The sequence below is a fragment of the Acomys minous genome, assembly GCF_964271855.1.
Source record: "Acomys minous genome assembly, chromosome: 4".
In the NCBI taxonomy this organism is placed as follows: domain Eukaryota; kingdom Metazoa; phylum Chordata; class Mammalia; order Rodentia; family Muridae; genus Acomys; species Acomys minous.
The window spans coordinates 127,299,827-127,315,092 of NC_140486.1; the positions used below are offsets into that span (position 1 = coordinate 127,299,827).

General features: G+C 42.1%; 1 protein-coding gene across 5 annotated transcripts in view; it reads right to left on the bottom strand.

The window, feature by feature from the left end:
• Window positions 1–15,266, bottom strand: part of ANKRD12 (ankyrin repeat domain 12) — a 102,170-nt gene that overhangs the window by 64,222 nt on the left and 22,682 nt on the right. For all 5 annotated transcript variants that reach the window (XM_084778121.1, XM_084778118.1, XM_084778124.1 and 2 more), the window contains exons 2-3: window positions 9,703–9,840; window positions 6,006–6,153 (exon numbers count right to left, since the gene is read on the bottom strand). In XM_084778121.1, coding sequence (XP_084634247.1) covers window positions 6,006–6,153; window positions 9,703–9,789 — 235 coding nt within the window. In that variant the 5' untranslated portion in view covers window positions 9,790–9,840. The remainder of the gene's footprint in view (window positions 1–6,005; window positions 6,154–9,702; window positions 9,841–15,266) is intronic.

A 15,266-nucleotide genomic window follows, 5' to 3' on the forward strand; every position in this document is an offset into this window, starting at 1 on the left:
ATCATTATTACATGCACTATTAATGACTTTAGTTGAATATGACTAATTAAGTATGGGGAAAAAACAAATTAGAGAACAATTAAATCACCACCATGCCCAGCTTAGAGAACAATTAATCACAAAATACAGTATATGAAGACTTTAAAGTTAAACTTTTAAGTTTAATAATGAGAAAGTTCATTCAAGAAAAGGGATCATTAAAAAAAAAAAAAGAAAGAAAGAAAGAAAAGGGATCATTAATTAACAAGATAACCTTTAGACCAAATGTAAAGCAAGCTGATTAGCTGACTGAATTACAAAAATTTCAATGAGCATACATATTTCAAAAATAAATACATTAAATTGAACATGTATAAGAATTATATGAAAATTATCTGACATTTCATATAAAAATAAGCAAAAAGTTTTAAATGGCTTCCATAGATGGAAAAAAAAAAAGAGTGGCAACCAATAAATTATATAACCCAACTAAGCAGCTTATTGAACGGCATTCACATTATTTGAATGGATTAACACAGTGGCTCAAGTGGACTTTCCCTTATAGTTACTAAGAAAATTAAGTACTTATAGGCGAGTAGATTATCTAAAAATTATTTTTGAAGTATCCAATCTGCTCTGACCTCCAAACACTATTTGGCTCTGGATGATCTGGAACTCAATGTACAAACCAGGCAGGCCTTTCAACTCGGTGATCCACCTGCCTCTGCCTCTCAAATGCTGGGATTAAAGGAACACCTTCCTGAAATTTTTATGAATAAACATCAAGAAAGAGACAGGAATTAATCTGTAATAAGTAACTGCTATAAAAACTAATGGACTGGCCAGGTGGTGGTGTTACACACCTTTAATCTCAGCACTTGAGAGTCAGAGTTAGGCAGATCTCCATGAGTTCGAAGCCAGCCTGGTTACAAAGTGAGTCCAAGACAGCCAGGGCTACACAGAGAAAACCTATCTTGAGAAACAAAACAAAACAAGGAAACTTAATGGGCTGGAGAGATGCTGCTCTTCCATAGGACCCCCCATCAGGCGGATCACAACCATCTGTAACTCAAGTACCTGGAGATCCAACACCTTCTTCCTGGCCTTTGCAGGCAGGAAGCCTGCAAGCAAATAAATGCAAGCAAAACACCCATACATATAAAGTATAATAAAATTAAATTAAAAATAAATAAACAAAAACCACTAAGGGTATGACTGGAGAAATAGCTCCATGGAAGAGGCCAGGCTTATATGTTCAAGGCCCTGAATTTAATCTCTAGCACTATGAAAGAAAGAAAGAAACAAACAAACCCCTCAACAAATACATTTGGTATATGCAATCATGATGGCACATACTTCTAATCCCAGGACACAAGGAGAAGCAGGTGGGTTCTATAATAAGCAGGCTGAGCAAGCCATGGGGGGCAATTCAGTAATCAGCACCCCTCAGAGCCCCGGCACCAGCTCCTGCATCCTCCTCGGATGAACTGTGGGGTGGATGGACGTGTAGCCCAAATAAACCCTTTTCTACTCAAGTTGCTTTTTTGGTCATGGTGTTGTGCCACAGCAATGGTAACACTAACCAGGACACACATAAAGTAGTATTTTTTTTGTTGTTTGGGGTTTTTATTTGGAATAGAGTCTCACTGTGTAGACAAGAGTGGCCTCAAATTCAGTGAGATCTACCTGCCTCTGCCTCCAGGGTGTTAGAATTAAACAAGAGCACCATCATAGCTGGCCCTAAAACAATGGAGTTTACTGTGTCTTCACACAAGCACATGTAATGGATGGTTTGCTTATGCTCTCCCTCCCCCATCTCCCACTGGCCTTCCTGTCCCTCCCTTTACTTGACCCACATGACCCTAGGATTCCCCCACTACTACTTGCATGTCATAGAAATGCGTGCGTTTACGTCTATATTTTGTAGACGAAAGAAAATGTGATCCTTCATGTCTCTCCTCTTATGTCTTTATGGCCCTCCTCCCCCTCCTTTTAGATCCTTTTTTCACCCAATAGCTCTCCTTCTGTTTTCATGTCATATGTAAAACATGTACACCTTGTAAAACATGCTACTCTTTCCACACTGTTTGAGTCACGGTAGAGGAAGCCCTTTAATGCCACCTACAGACTGGCTGACAGAGGCTTCGTTTAACACACCCTACAGCTGTCATCATAGACTTTGGGACCATACTGTCCCTCTTTGAATTTTCTTGAGTCACACTGCCTTAAATGCCAAGAGAAAACACTATCATGATCAAAATGATAAAATACCGTAATAATTTTTTGGCATTTAATATTCTTATGCAAGTTCAATACACTAATCAATGAGAGTAAGGTAGAAGTTCTTTTTTTTTTTTTCCACAGGGTCTCTCTGTCTCACACTATGTAGCCTAGGCTGGCCTGGAACTCACATATGTGCTCAGACAAGCAGATATGCTTCCTGTGTGCTGAGATATGAAAGGCATGTAACAGCACACCTATCCAGAACTTCAAGTTTCCAAGGTGCTCAATTTCATTAGTAAAAGGGCCAGGCCTCAGGGAAGAACATCATACTAGCCACCCTCTCTAGTGAGAAGCTGAGATCATGCAACTCCAAGGAGAGAAGATGCTTAATGACAAAGTCCGCACATGAGCTGTACCAACTCTGGTCTTCTCATTGCAGTAAAGTAGAAAATCTTTGACCAGGGCTGGAGAGAGGGTTCAGCAGCTAAGAGCACTGGCTGCTCTTCCAGAAGACCCAGGTTCAATTCCTATGACTTACACAATGGCTCACAATCTACAGGATCTAGTACCCTCTTCTGGCCTCAATGGTGCCCTCTTCTGTACCTCTGGTACACAGAGATAAACACAGGAAAAAAAAAACCCAACAAATAAAATAAACTAAATAAAGAAACAAAATCCTTAGCTACAGCTGATTCGTTTTGTGACGTTAATTACTCTGCCAAAAGTGAATCCAAACTACATTACTTTTCAAGGTCATAGCTCTCTGAAGTTGGTCTATGTAGATGAAGAATTAGGACTTATGAAAATGAAAAACTTGGAATTTACACAGAAACCAAATCATGCTCTCAGAACTTAAAGGGGGCTGAACAGGTAACAACACTGACCAAGTACCAAAACCTGATAATATACATAATGCTATTACTTTCCTCTACGATGACTATAACAAATGTATCCTATCAACCAAGAGTACAAAAAGAATATAGGGGAATTTGAAACTAAATTTCCTGTACTGTAAATAATAGATAAAAACAAGTTAGCCGGGCGTGGTGGCACATGCCTTTAATCCCAGCACTCAGGAGGCAGAGGTGGGCGGATCGCTGTGAGTTCAAGGCCAGCCTGGTCTACAAAGTGAGTCCAGGACAGCTAAGGCTACACAGAGAAACCCTGTCTCGAAAAAACAAAAACAAACTAACAAAAACCCAAGTTAATATAGTAAGTATAAGGTCCTTATAGATAAAAGTAGTTGCTTTATGTTTCTAAACTCTCAATGCATCATTGTACATATCAACTACTAAGATGCTGTCCTATGCAATGTCAGGAAAGCGCTTGCTACATAGGAATGAAGACCTGCACTCAGGCCCCACCACCACGAAAGAATCTGGGCAAGGAAGCAGCAGCCTGAACCCAAGCACTGGGCGGAGGACGGAGGATGCCTCAGACTGACTGGCCAGCTGTACTAGCCAAATCTGTAAGTTTTAGGTTCATTGAGAAACCCTGCCTCAAAAAGCAAGAAGTGACCACTTTCTGGACTAAAGGTTCTGAACTCTGATCTAATTCTTTTCTTTCTTTCTTCTTTTTCTTTTTTTCCTTTTTCTTTTTGGTTTTATGAGACAAGGTTTCTCTGTCCTGCACTCATTTTATAGACCAGGCTGGCCTCAAACTCATAGAGATCCACCTGCCTCTGCCTTCCTGTATGTGGGGATTACAGGCATGCACCACTGTGCCCAGCTTTCTGATCTGATTCTTAAATGATTTTAAAGTTATCTCTTGGGGGGGGGGGGGAAACACTAGCAGTCAAAGCCCATTAAAGAAAGATTCCCTCCAACAGGGCAGTGGTGGCGCACACTTTTAATTCCGGTATTTCGGAGGCAGAAGCAGGCAGATCTTTGTGGGTTCGAGGCCAGCCTGCTATATAGAGCAAGTCCAGGACAGCCAGGGATACACAGAGAAACCCTGTCTCAAAAAACTCAAAAAAACAAAGAAAGAAAGACTCCCTTTGTCAAGAGACCAGAATCTCTGGCCTTGGTGGAGACACAACATTCCAGTTAACTAATGCCCGACCCCTCACCCACAACCACCCCAACCCCCGGAAGTCAGGAGCAACACAAGGAAAGCAGCGGAAGAGGCAGGTCTTGATGTTCCACTGGGTTAAGGAAGGTGCAACCTTTTCCTGTCCTCCTCCTTTCAGATGCTGGTCAGAACAAGTGTGCCTTTTCTGATACCCTGGGCTTCTCACTGTTTCTGTGAAGCCTGCACATGTGGCTGCTTGTCCACCCTGTCTCTCTTCCCATCTCTTGTCTTCCTCCCCATCAGCTGAGATTACAGTTTGTCTGGCCTGCCAGAGCGGCCAGGTGGGGCAGACTGTCTTTTAAACTTTAATAAAATTGCATTCAAGCTTGGGGGAAAAAAGTCAGGTGGAAAACAACTGAAGAAGACACCTAACAATGGCCTCAGGCACTTGTATACCTGGGCATGTGGCACACACATGCAAGCACACGAGTGCCCAAGCCCACCGTGGTGGTTCGAATGAGAATGGCCCCACAGGCTCACAGACTTGAACAGGGAGTGGCACTATTTGAGAGACTCAGGAGGTGTGTCCTTGCTGGAGGAAGTGCGTCACTGGAGGTGGGCTCTGAGGTGTCCTTTCCCCTCCTGCTGCCTGCAGACTCAGGTGTAGAACTCTCAGCTACTTCTCTCGTTCCAAGTCTGCCTATCTGTTGCTTCCACGCTTGGGACAAACCTCTGAAACTTACCCAATCCCTAATTAAATGCTTTCTTCTCTAAGACCTGCTGTGGGCATGGTGTCTCTTCATAGCAATAGCAGCTGACTACAACACCCACCCTGCATCCCGTGCCACATATGCAGAGGTCAAAGGGCTACTTCTGGAGAGTAAGCTCTTTCCCTCCACCACGTAGGTCCCAGTGATAGAACCTAGGTCACAGGGTTGGTGGCCGCACCCTAATGTGCATCTGGTGGCCCCTGATGTGTTAAGAGTTTTGACAATGAAAGAACTATGAATTCAGTCATCAGCCTTACCTAGGGGATACTACATATTTCTTCTTCTTTTTAAAGATTTTTTATTTCTTATGCACACAGTGCTCTGCCTGCATGCACACCTGCCAGCCAAAAGAGGGCACCAGATCACGTTACAGATGGTGTGAGCCACCATGTGGGTGCTGGGAACTGAGCTCAGGGCCTCTGGAAGACCAGGCATGCTCCTAACCACTGAGCCATCTGTCCAGCCCCAATACTACATATTTCTAATTCATCTGTGAATAAAACCCACCTAAGCTTCTTTGCTGTGCCCAAAAGGCAACCCTCCCCTTAAAAAACATCTTTTTCCCATAAACACAAATTCTTGATAAAGTAGATTGTTTTGCTGAGCAATTTTCGTTCTGAAATGAACCCCAAAGCTAAGTTCTGAAAAGATTGATAATAAATATTCAGGGTAAGAAAACTATGGGGAGCCGGGCACAGTGACACAGGCTTGTCGTCCCAGAACTTGGGGAAGTAGAGCCAAGTGGATCTCTGTGAGTTCAAGCCCAGCCTGATCTACAAAGTGAGTTTTGGACAGCCAAGGCTACATAGAGAAACCCTGTCTCAAAAAACAAAAGAGAGGGAAAAAAGAAAATTGTGGGGTTTTTATTTCTTACTAGAAACCATAGTTTTGTTAATACTATAATAATAAAACTGAAATACTTATTTAATATTCCAAAATGTCAAGAGGAATGATACACAGAAAAGCAAAAAAGAAATCACAGTTAAAAATATGGTGAGTTTATCAGAAAATAAATGATTGTACCTGTGTCTGAATCTCGCTCCTCGTTTCCTGATGGGCTGATGGTAAAGGGCAGCTTACGCTTCATGGACGACCTCTCCTTCATTTCCTTGCCCATATCACTTCGCTCAGCTTTTGAAGTTTTGCTGTAAGATGCAATCTTGTCTTTACTCTATTAAAATAAAAAGATAAATAAAATTATACAAATATTAGCTAAACAGTACAATATTTAAATTAAATTCTCTTTAATTATTTGGGCTAGAGCAATGGCTCTAGCTTGTTGCTGTTGTAGATGACCTGGGTTCAGTTCCCAGCAACCTCACGGCAACTCACAGCTGTCTGTCTCTTGTTTCCAGGGACTCAATGTCCTCTTTTGACCTCCATGGGCCCTGCACACAGAGGTGTATGCACGTATCATGCATGCATTCATACACACGTGCATACATACATATGCATGAAGACAAAACACCTCTACATTTTTTAAAAATCCTGTTAAGAAATTTTTTTAAATATAAGAATATAGTCAGGCATGGTGGCACATGCTTTTGATCCTAGCACTCAGGGAGGCAGAGGCAGGTGGATCTCTGTGAGTTTCAGACCAGCCTGGTCTACAAAGCAAGTCCAGGACATCCAAGGCTACACAGAGAAACCCTGTCTTAAAACAAAAACAAATTATTTATATATATGTATATAAATATATATACAAATTCATTAATGTATTTAACATACATAATACAGAGCTTCAACACTTATGTCTCCTTTTTGCTGGCTAGTTTTATGTCAACTTGACAAACTAGAGTCATCTAAAGGAGGGAACTTCAATTGAGAAAATACCTCCATAAGATACAGCTGTAGGGGGGAGGAGGTCTCCCTCAGTCACAGACATAGGGGAGGGGAGTAGGGAGAAAGCGGGAGGGAGGGAGGAATGGGGGGATACAAGGGATGGGATAACAATTGAGATGTATTATGAATAAATTAATAAAAAAATTTTTAAGTTTGGAGATCATTTAAATTTAAAAAAAAATCCAGCTGTAGGGCATTTTCTTAATTGGTGAGTGGTGGGGGAGGGCCCAGTTCATCATGGGTGGGGCCATCCCTGGGCTGGTGTCCTGGGTTCTATAAGGAAACAGGCTGAGCAATCCAGGGAGCAGCACCCTCTGTGGCTTCTGCATCAGTTCCTGCATCCAGGTTCCAGCCCTGCTTGAGTTCCTGCCCTGCATGGTTTTGATGCTGAACTGTTATATAGAACTGTGAGTGAAATACACCCTTTTCTTCCCCAAGCTGCTTTTGGTCATGTTTCACCAAGAAATAGAAACCCTGACTAGGACAGCCCTCAACCCTCTGCTTTTTTTAAACAAGATCTCACTGTGCAGCCCAGGTTGGCCTCAAACTCCAAGCAATCCTCCTGTTACAGCCTCCAAGTACTGAAATTATTGGTGTGAGCCACTACACCTGGCCTAATTAAAACATTTTTCTCAGGGTTGGGGATTTAGCTCAGTGGTAGAGTGCTTGCCTAGCAAGCGCAAGCCCCTGGGTTCGGCCCTCAGCTCTGGAAAAAGAAAAAAAAAAAAAAAGACAAAATAACATTTTTTTGGGGGGGTTTTTTGAGACAGGGTTTCTCTGTGTAGCCTTGGCTGTCCTAGACTCACTTTGTAGACCAGGCTGGCCTCGAACTCACAGCGATCCGCCTGCCTCTGCCTCCCGAGTGCTGGGATTAAAGGCATGCGCCACCACGCCCGGCTCCAAAATAACATTTTTCTCCTGGTTTTACTTAATAATTTTAAGTAACACTTAAATATCTTGGCCATAACAAAGTCATCAATCTAAATATAATTAGTATTACAATGAATAAACACATAAAGGAGAGGAAGGGAGGGAAGAGGAAGGAAGAAAGGAAAGGGGAGAGGAACCAAGAGGAGTAGAGGAAAGAAACTGAGCTTAAATGTAAATCAAGAGTTAAAAACTGCATCAATAAAAACCTTAAAGCCTAGAAAAATGTAGTTTTCCTAGAAAATTACTAAAACTGGGTAATGAACAGGACATGCTGGTATATACCTTTAATCCCAGCACTTGGGAGGCAGAGGCAGGCAGAGCTCTGTGAGTTCAACACCAGCCTGGCCTACAAACAGAGTCCAGGACAGCCAGGGCTCTGTTATATAAAGAAACCCTATCTCAGAAACATTAAACAAACAAACAAACAAAAACAAAAGCCTTGGTAACGAAGTTGAGTATAGTGGCATATGCTTTTACTCCAGGCGCTTGGATGTCTGAGTTCCTGGCCAGCCTGGTCTACACAGAGTATTCCAAGAGAGCCGGGTACGTGCAGAACCCTGTCTGCAAACACCACAAAAGGGCAACAGAAGGAGAGAAGCCTGAATACAGCTTGACCACACAAGACAGTAAATCTATAGCCAAAGACTTATTTACAAAGGTATATATGGACCGACAAGAGTCCCAGCAGGTGAAGGGCTTGTCACTGAGACTGCTAGCCCAAGTGTGATCCCTGGGACAAATGTGGCAGAAGGAAAGAGCTGGCCTCTGACCTTGACACCTGTATGCTGTGACAAGCATGCTCACACAGAGAAAAATGTCCTAAAGCAGATAAAGAAAACATGGTACTCTTCACATAATTTACAATAATTTTAACAAGAAAATCCAAGGAACAGGAAATCCCTGATTTTACAAACAATACAACACCATAAAAATAAAATTAGGATCTATCCAACCTATTTTTAATAAGTCTAAAACAAATCTGATAGTTAAAAAGAAAAAGAAAAGAAAGAAAAAGAAAAAACCCCAAAACAGAAAATTGCAGATTGATGAAATATGAAAATCTTAAAATTGTCTAATCAAATGTAGTGCCATTAGAAAATAATATTTTGGTCAAGCAGTGGTGGTGTACGCCTTTGATCCCAGCACTTGAGAGGCACAAGCGGTGGATCTCTGAGTTCGAGGCCAGCCTGGCCTACAGAGTGAATTCCAGGACACCCAGGACTACATAGAGAAATTCTGTCAAGAGAGGGGGCCGGTGAGGGGAGACAGACAGACGGAGAAAGGGGGGGGGGAGGGAGAAGGAGGGAGAGAGAGGCAGAAAGGCAGAGAGAGAGAGAGAGAGAGAGAGAGAGAGAGAGAGAGAGAGAGAGAGAGAGAGAGAGAGAGAGAGACCGAGACCATTTGGGGCTGGAGCAACAGCTTAGCAGTTACAAGCGTATTGGTTACAAGCATGTTCCACAGCTCTTCCAAAGGACCCAACTTTAATTTCTAAACCTCACGTGTGGCAGCTTGTAGCTGCCTGTAAGGCCAGCTCCAGGCTCTCTGACACTCTTTTCTGGCCTCCAAGGGCACCCACAGACATGTGGCACATATATACATAGACACACATACATTCACATAAATAAAAAAATTTAAATCTTTAAAAAAGATAAGCAAAACATACTTTACCCAGACAATGCAAAGGCAACCCACTATTATTTAAAAAAGAAACCCTCGTCGGGGCTGAAGATAAGGTTTAGTGGTTAAGAGCAGGCACTGCTTGCTGGAGAGGACGTGGGTTTGGTTCCCAGCACCAACACTGGTTGGCTCATAACTGCCTGTCCCTTTAGCTCTAGGAGGTCAGACTGCCAACCCGGGACTCCTAGGGCACTTGCATTCCTATGTGCACATACCACACACTTGATAGCCAAGTTCCAAAGAGTAAAAAAAGTCTTGAGCTATCTGGTACCTTTCTTCCATATGGCCTCTCTACCATATTGCTGTCACTGTCAGAATTTTCACTCTGAACTGGTTTTGTGAACCCAGATTTGGGCATTTTATAGCTGTTCAGCTAGCTGCTTCTTTTATCAGTCTTCTCATCCTGGATCTGTAAGAACAGATATAATACAAGCATTATTTGTACACGCATATAATACAATCTACTGAATGCTTATCTGCCACAATTAATACAATTTAGATTTCTCAGCTTCTGTAATTTTTACCAGGGAAGATAGCCTATGTTTTCACATATCAATTTGAGTTTTTATTAAAGTTCTCTTGTTTAAGTCTCCTCAGCTTGTCAATGGAGAGAATGACTTCAGCCCTACTGTCTCTGAACTCCTGCTGTGTAGCTTTCTAGATATCAGCAGCAGCAGCGGCACAGAGCAGTGGGAGAAGGTCTCATTATGAGATGGACCCAGAGGCGGGAGCTTCAAACAGGCTTCTCTCAGACTCAAACAAACCCTGATGGATGTCATCAGCAATTTACATCCAATTCTCTGTGTTAAACTCTACCTTTGTGAAATCCTTGGGGTGGTTTTCTTCCCTCACTGAGCATTCAGCCATCGTGTAACTTCACCTCTCCTCTGTTACTTGCTCACACACTTTTGCTGAGCTACAACCATCACATTGCTCAGGGTGTTCTTTCTCTCCTACTGGATAAGCTATGTTCAGGGAGGGCATTCTCATAAGCCTGTGCTTATGACAAACCTGGACTTAAGAGATACAACTAAAATTCTAAGGAAATTCACACACAAAAGAGGAAGCTATCGCGGGGCGTGGTGGCACACAGCACACCTTTAATCCCAGCACTCAGAAGGCAGAGGCAGGAGGATCTCTGTGAGTTCGAGGCCAGCCTGGTCTACAGAGTGAGTCCAGGACAGCCAATGAATAAAAATTAGACAAAAATTAGAGTAGCCATTACATTACAGAGTACCAGCATATGGCACGGAAAAGCTTCGCTGCATGGCAGTGGCCTAGCTTCACGTTCTTGGCCAAGAAGAGCACTACATAACAGACTGAGACATTCAATGACTGGCTTTCAACTCCTTCATGCAGTAATACATTTTACAGGAGTACCACAAAGTCTTAAGTAACCTGCCATGCTAGTGCCCATGTGAACTACTAAACTTCAAACACTTCAGTAGTATTAGTGAAGTCTGCTCTACTGTCCATGTAAACAGAAGCATTTAAAACCAAGCGCTTTCCTCGAAGCTAGCCATGAGTAATGATAAGGGAGTTAGAGTCACGAATCACAGAAACAGAAATTTTCCAATTAAAATAAAAACTAAGCTGCTTTATAACAGACATCAACCTAGTGAGACTATGAAGACAAAGCATTGTATCTTTTTTAGATGTAATCAAGGCGAGTTGTTAGTGACCTAAAGGTGTATCATCAGTATTTTCTGAAAAACAATTTCAGGGCATACATGTTTATTAAATGGAATGTATGTCAGAGAACTTTACATATTATCTTAAAAGACCTTTACTTAGAAAAAGTAACAAGGACATAATGAAAATCATAATACATTCCAAAAATATTAACTATTTAATCAATCGTTATAGATTTAATGTAAATCATAATCACTAGAGTAACCACAAACTATACAAAGAGCTCTGAGAAGCACACTATATAATTATAATGAGAATAGTTTAAGATATAAATACCCCCACCCTCAAAAAAAGGGGGGGGCAGGAAAAGGCTGAGAAATGCAGTACTGAGTTAAACAAGAAGCCAGGGCTGGCAGGACAAGCCAACCGGTGAAGGTGCTTGCCTCCAAGCCTCGCATCCTGAGTCTGATTCATGGAACCCACATGGCAGAGAGAACCAACTCCCAAAACTTGTTCTCCAACTTCCATTGTGCACTAGGTGACACACATGCATACGTAATATACATTACACAACAAATATTTTTAAATTTAAAAAGTGTAATATAAGCCGGGCCTGGTTGTGCACACCTGTAATTCCAGCACTCAGGGAGGCAGAGGCAGATGGATCTCTGTGAGTTTGAGGCCAGCCTGGTCTACAAAGTGAGTCTAGAACAGCCAAGGCTACACAGAGACACCCTGTCTCAAAAAAACCAGTAAATAAATAAATAAATAAATAAATAAGCAAGCTAATTCAAACTTAACAATAATTAGATGAAATAAAGATTGTTCATTTCTTTTCTTTCTTTCTTTTTTTTTTTTCTTTTTTTTTAAGGGAGGAAGAATGAATTTTGCCTCAAGCTTCAGGGCTGGAAAGACTCAGTTGGTATCTCATAGTCTCAACCTGAGCATCAACCTGACACAAGCTGGAGTCATTAGAGTGGGAGGGGCCTCAGTTGAGAAAATGCAGCCATAAGATCCAGCTCTAAGGCATTTTCTCAATTCATGACCAATGGCGGAGGGCCCAGCCCCTGTGGGTGGGGCCATGCCTGAGCTGACAGTCGGTCTTAGGTTCTGTAAGAAAGCAGGCTGAACAAGCCTTGGGAAGCAAGCCAGGAAGCAGCACCCTCCATGGCCTCTGCGTCAACTCCTCCCTCCAGGTCCAGCCCTGTTTGAGCACCAGTGCTGACTTCAATGATCAACAGTCATATGGCCATGTAAGCCAAATAAACCCTTTGCTCCCCAGCTTGCTTTTGGGGCATGGCCTTTCGTCCCAGCAACAGCAATCTTAACGAAGACAACAGACTAGAAGAATGGCTTTAAAAGCAAAATCTTTCTAATTTGTTCTAAGAAACACAACTCACTAGAACAGAGTATACTATCCTCTCCCTCTCACTCACCACGATCCACCTGCTTCTGCCTCCCTGAGTGCTGGGATTACAGGTGTGTGCCACTGTGCCAGGCTAGGAGTATACTATCTTAAGTAAAAGATGGAAAAGACATTCCAAGTAAATGGAGCTATAAAACAAGGATGTGCCAGTATTCTGACAAATACAGACTTCAAACCAGACCTAATAAAAAGAGACAAAGGAGGTGGTCACTTAATACTGGTTATTGGAACAATCCATCAAGGATGTGAGAAAATTCCTGGAAAGAAGCTGTGTCTGGGCTGGAGAGATGGCTCAGAGGTTAAGGACACTGACGGTTCCTCCAGAGGTCCTGAGTTCAATTCCCAGCAACCACATGGTGGCTCACAACTATCTCTAATAAGATCTGATGCCCTCTTCTGACCTGCAGGTGTGAATGCAGGCAGAACACTGTACACATAATAAATAAATAAATAAATAAGTAAATAAATAAAAAAAAGAAGAAGCTGTGTCTGCAAAGACTGACAAAAGCTGCAGTGCTGTGGAGGGATGGAATGGTGTGGGCCCAGGGGCTAATCACCTCACTCTGGGCTAGCTTTGGCCTCCTAAATAGCCATTCCTTACCCATCCCTGTGTCAGAACATCTTGTGATGTGACACATTTTTTAAAAGTTTATTTTATTAATTTATTCATATTACATCTAAATTATTAGCCCATCCCTTGTATCCTCCTATTCCTCCTTCCTTCCCACTTCCCCCCTACTTCCCTCCCCTATGTCTGTGACTGAGGGGGACCTTCTCCCCCTATATATGCTCTTAGGGTATCGAGTATCTTCTTGGTAACTTGTTATCCTTCCTCTGAGTGCCACCAGGCCTACCCATCCAGGGGACATGGTCAGAAATGGGGCACCAGAGTTTGTGTGAAGGTCAGCTCTCACTCTCCACTCAATGGTGGAGAATGTCCTGTCCATCGGCTAGGTCTGGGTAGGGGTTCGAAGTTTACCACCTATATTTTCCTTGGCTAGTGCCATAGTTTGAGGAGGACCCCAGGACCCAGATCCGCTTGTCATAAAGTTCTTCTTGTAGGTTTCCAGGACCCTCTAGATCCTTCTATTTCCCTATTTTCCCATGCTTCTCTCACCTAAAGTCTCGGATGTCCTCCCCTCTGACCCACTTTCCTGGTAAGTAAACTTTTTCATGGGACATACCCCTTGGACTAGTGTCTCAATATCAGTGAGTATATACCATTTGGATGTGACACATTTTTAAACCCTTTTGAAATCTAGAAACTTGTCAAACTGCTACCTCCCACCAATCCACAAGCTAAGGATGTCATCGGATAGCACTTACGGCTTTTAGAAAACTTCCCTCACCTTGCTGTCACCATCTCTCTGATGTACACACCAATGAACTTTAAACTTGCCTGGACTTATGACTGTTTCTACCCTATAAAATTACCAAACTTCATGAAACTGCTTCCATGTTGGAATGTGGAATTTGGGGTAACCTAATCTGTGTTTCTGGGTCATGGTAAGTCAAAATGGCTCCAGAATAAAACTATCTCTTCTTCCCTCTAAGGTGGGTGCTGTGTTTTCTGCATTGACAAGTACACTACAATTCCAAGCATATATGCATCCAAACATAAGTGCACCTGATTCATAAAACAAATACTACAAGACATAAGCCAGCATTAATCAGATTACATTATAAAATCAGAGTAACCTGGCACAGTAGCAGTAGGTGACTTCAACGCATTGCTTGAAATAATAAACAAGTCATCCCAGCAAAATATAAACAAAAGAAACATTTGGATTAACTTACATAGCAAATCAATGGATTTAACAAATATCCACAGGACATTTCACCCTTGTCCTGATATTAAGCATGATAACCTGAGGGTGGAGATAAGGAGTAAGTGATTCCCACAAGCTGTGTCATCTGACGTCCACCAGGGGTCATTAAATAAGTTAATTCATTCAAATACTGTATAATACTCATTTCTCTAAAAGAGATCATATATTAAGACACCAAGAAAGTCTTAAGAACTACAGGAAAAGTGAAATAATTCTGTGTATCGCACCTGGTCACAACAGGAAAAAAAAAACTGTCTTAATAGCAATATAGACTACAGATCTTACACAAACCTATGGCTGACTGGAAACAGAAAATCAAGGACGATTTTAAAATTGAAATAGAATGAAATCGAAACAACATACCAAAACCAATGAGACACAACAAAGGTAGTCCTAAGGAGGAAATACATAGCTGTAAGGGCCTATGTTAAGAAACCAGAAATTGGGCCCAGCATGGTGTTCACACCTTTAATGCCAGCACTCGGGAGGCAGAAGCAGGTGGATCACTGTGAGTTTGAGGCCAGCCTGGTCTACAATGGGAGTCCAGAACAGCCAAGGCAAACCTTGCCTTGAAAAAATGGGGAGGGGGAGGGGGGAGGAAGAGAGAGAGAGAAGGAGGGAAGGAGGAAAGGAAGAAAGGAAGGAAGGAAGAAAGAAAGAAAGAAAGAAAGAAAGAAAGCAGGCAGGCAGGCAGAAAGTGTCAGGCATGGTGGTACATACCTTTAAATCCTACCAAACTCAGGAGACAGAGGCAGATAAATTTCTGTGAATGAGGCCAGGTGGTTTATATAAAAGTTTTAGGACAGCCAGAGTTACATAGCAAGACCATGTTTTAAAAAGAAAAAAAAAAAAAACCCAAAGAAACAAAAAGAATAGAAAAAAGTTAACAAATAATCCTAAAGACACATATGTAGGCAAAATACCAATGCACATAAAACAAGAAATAAT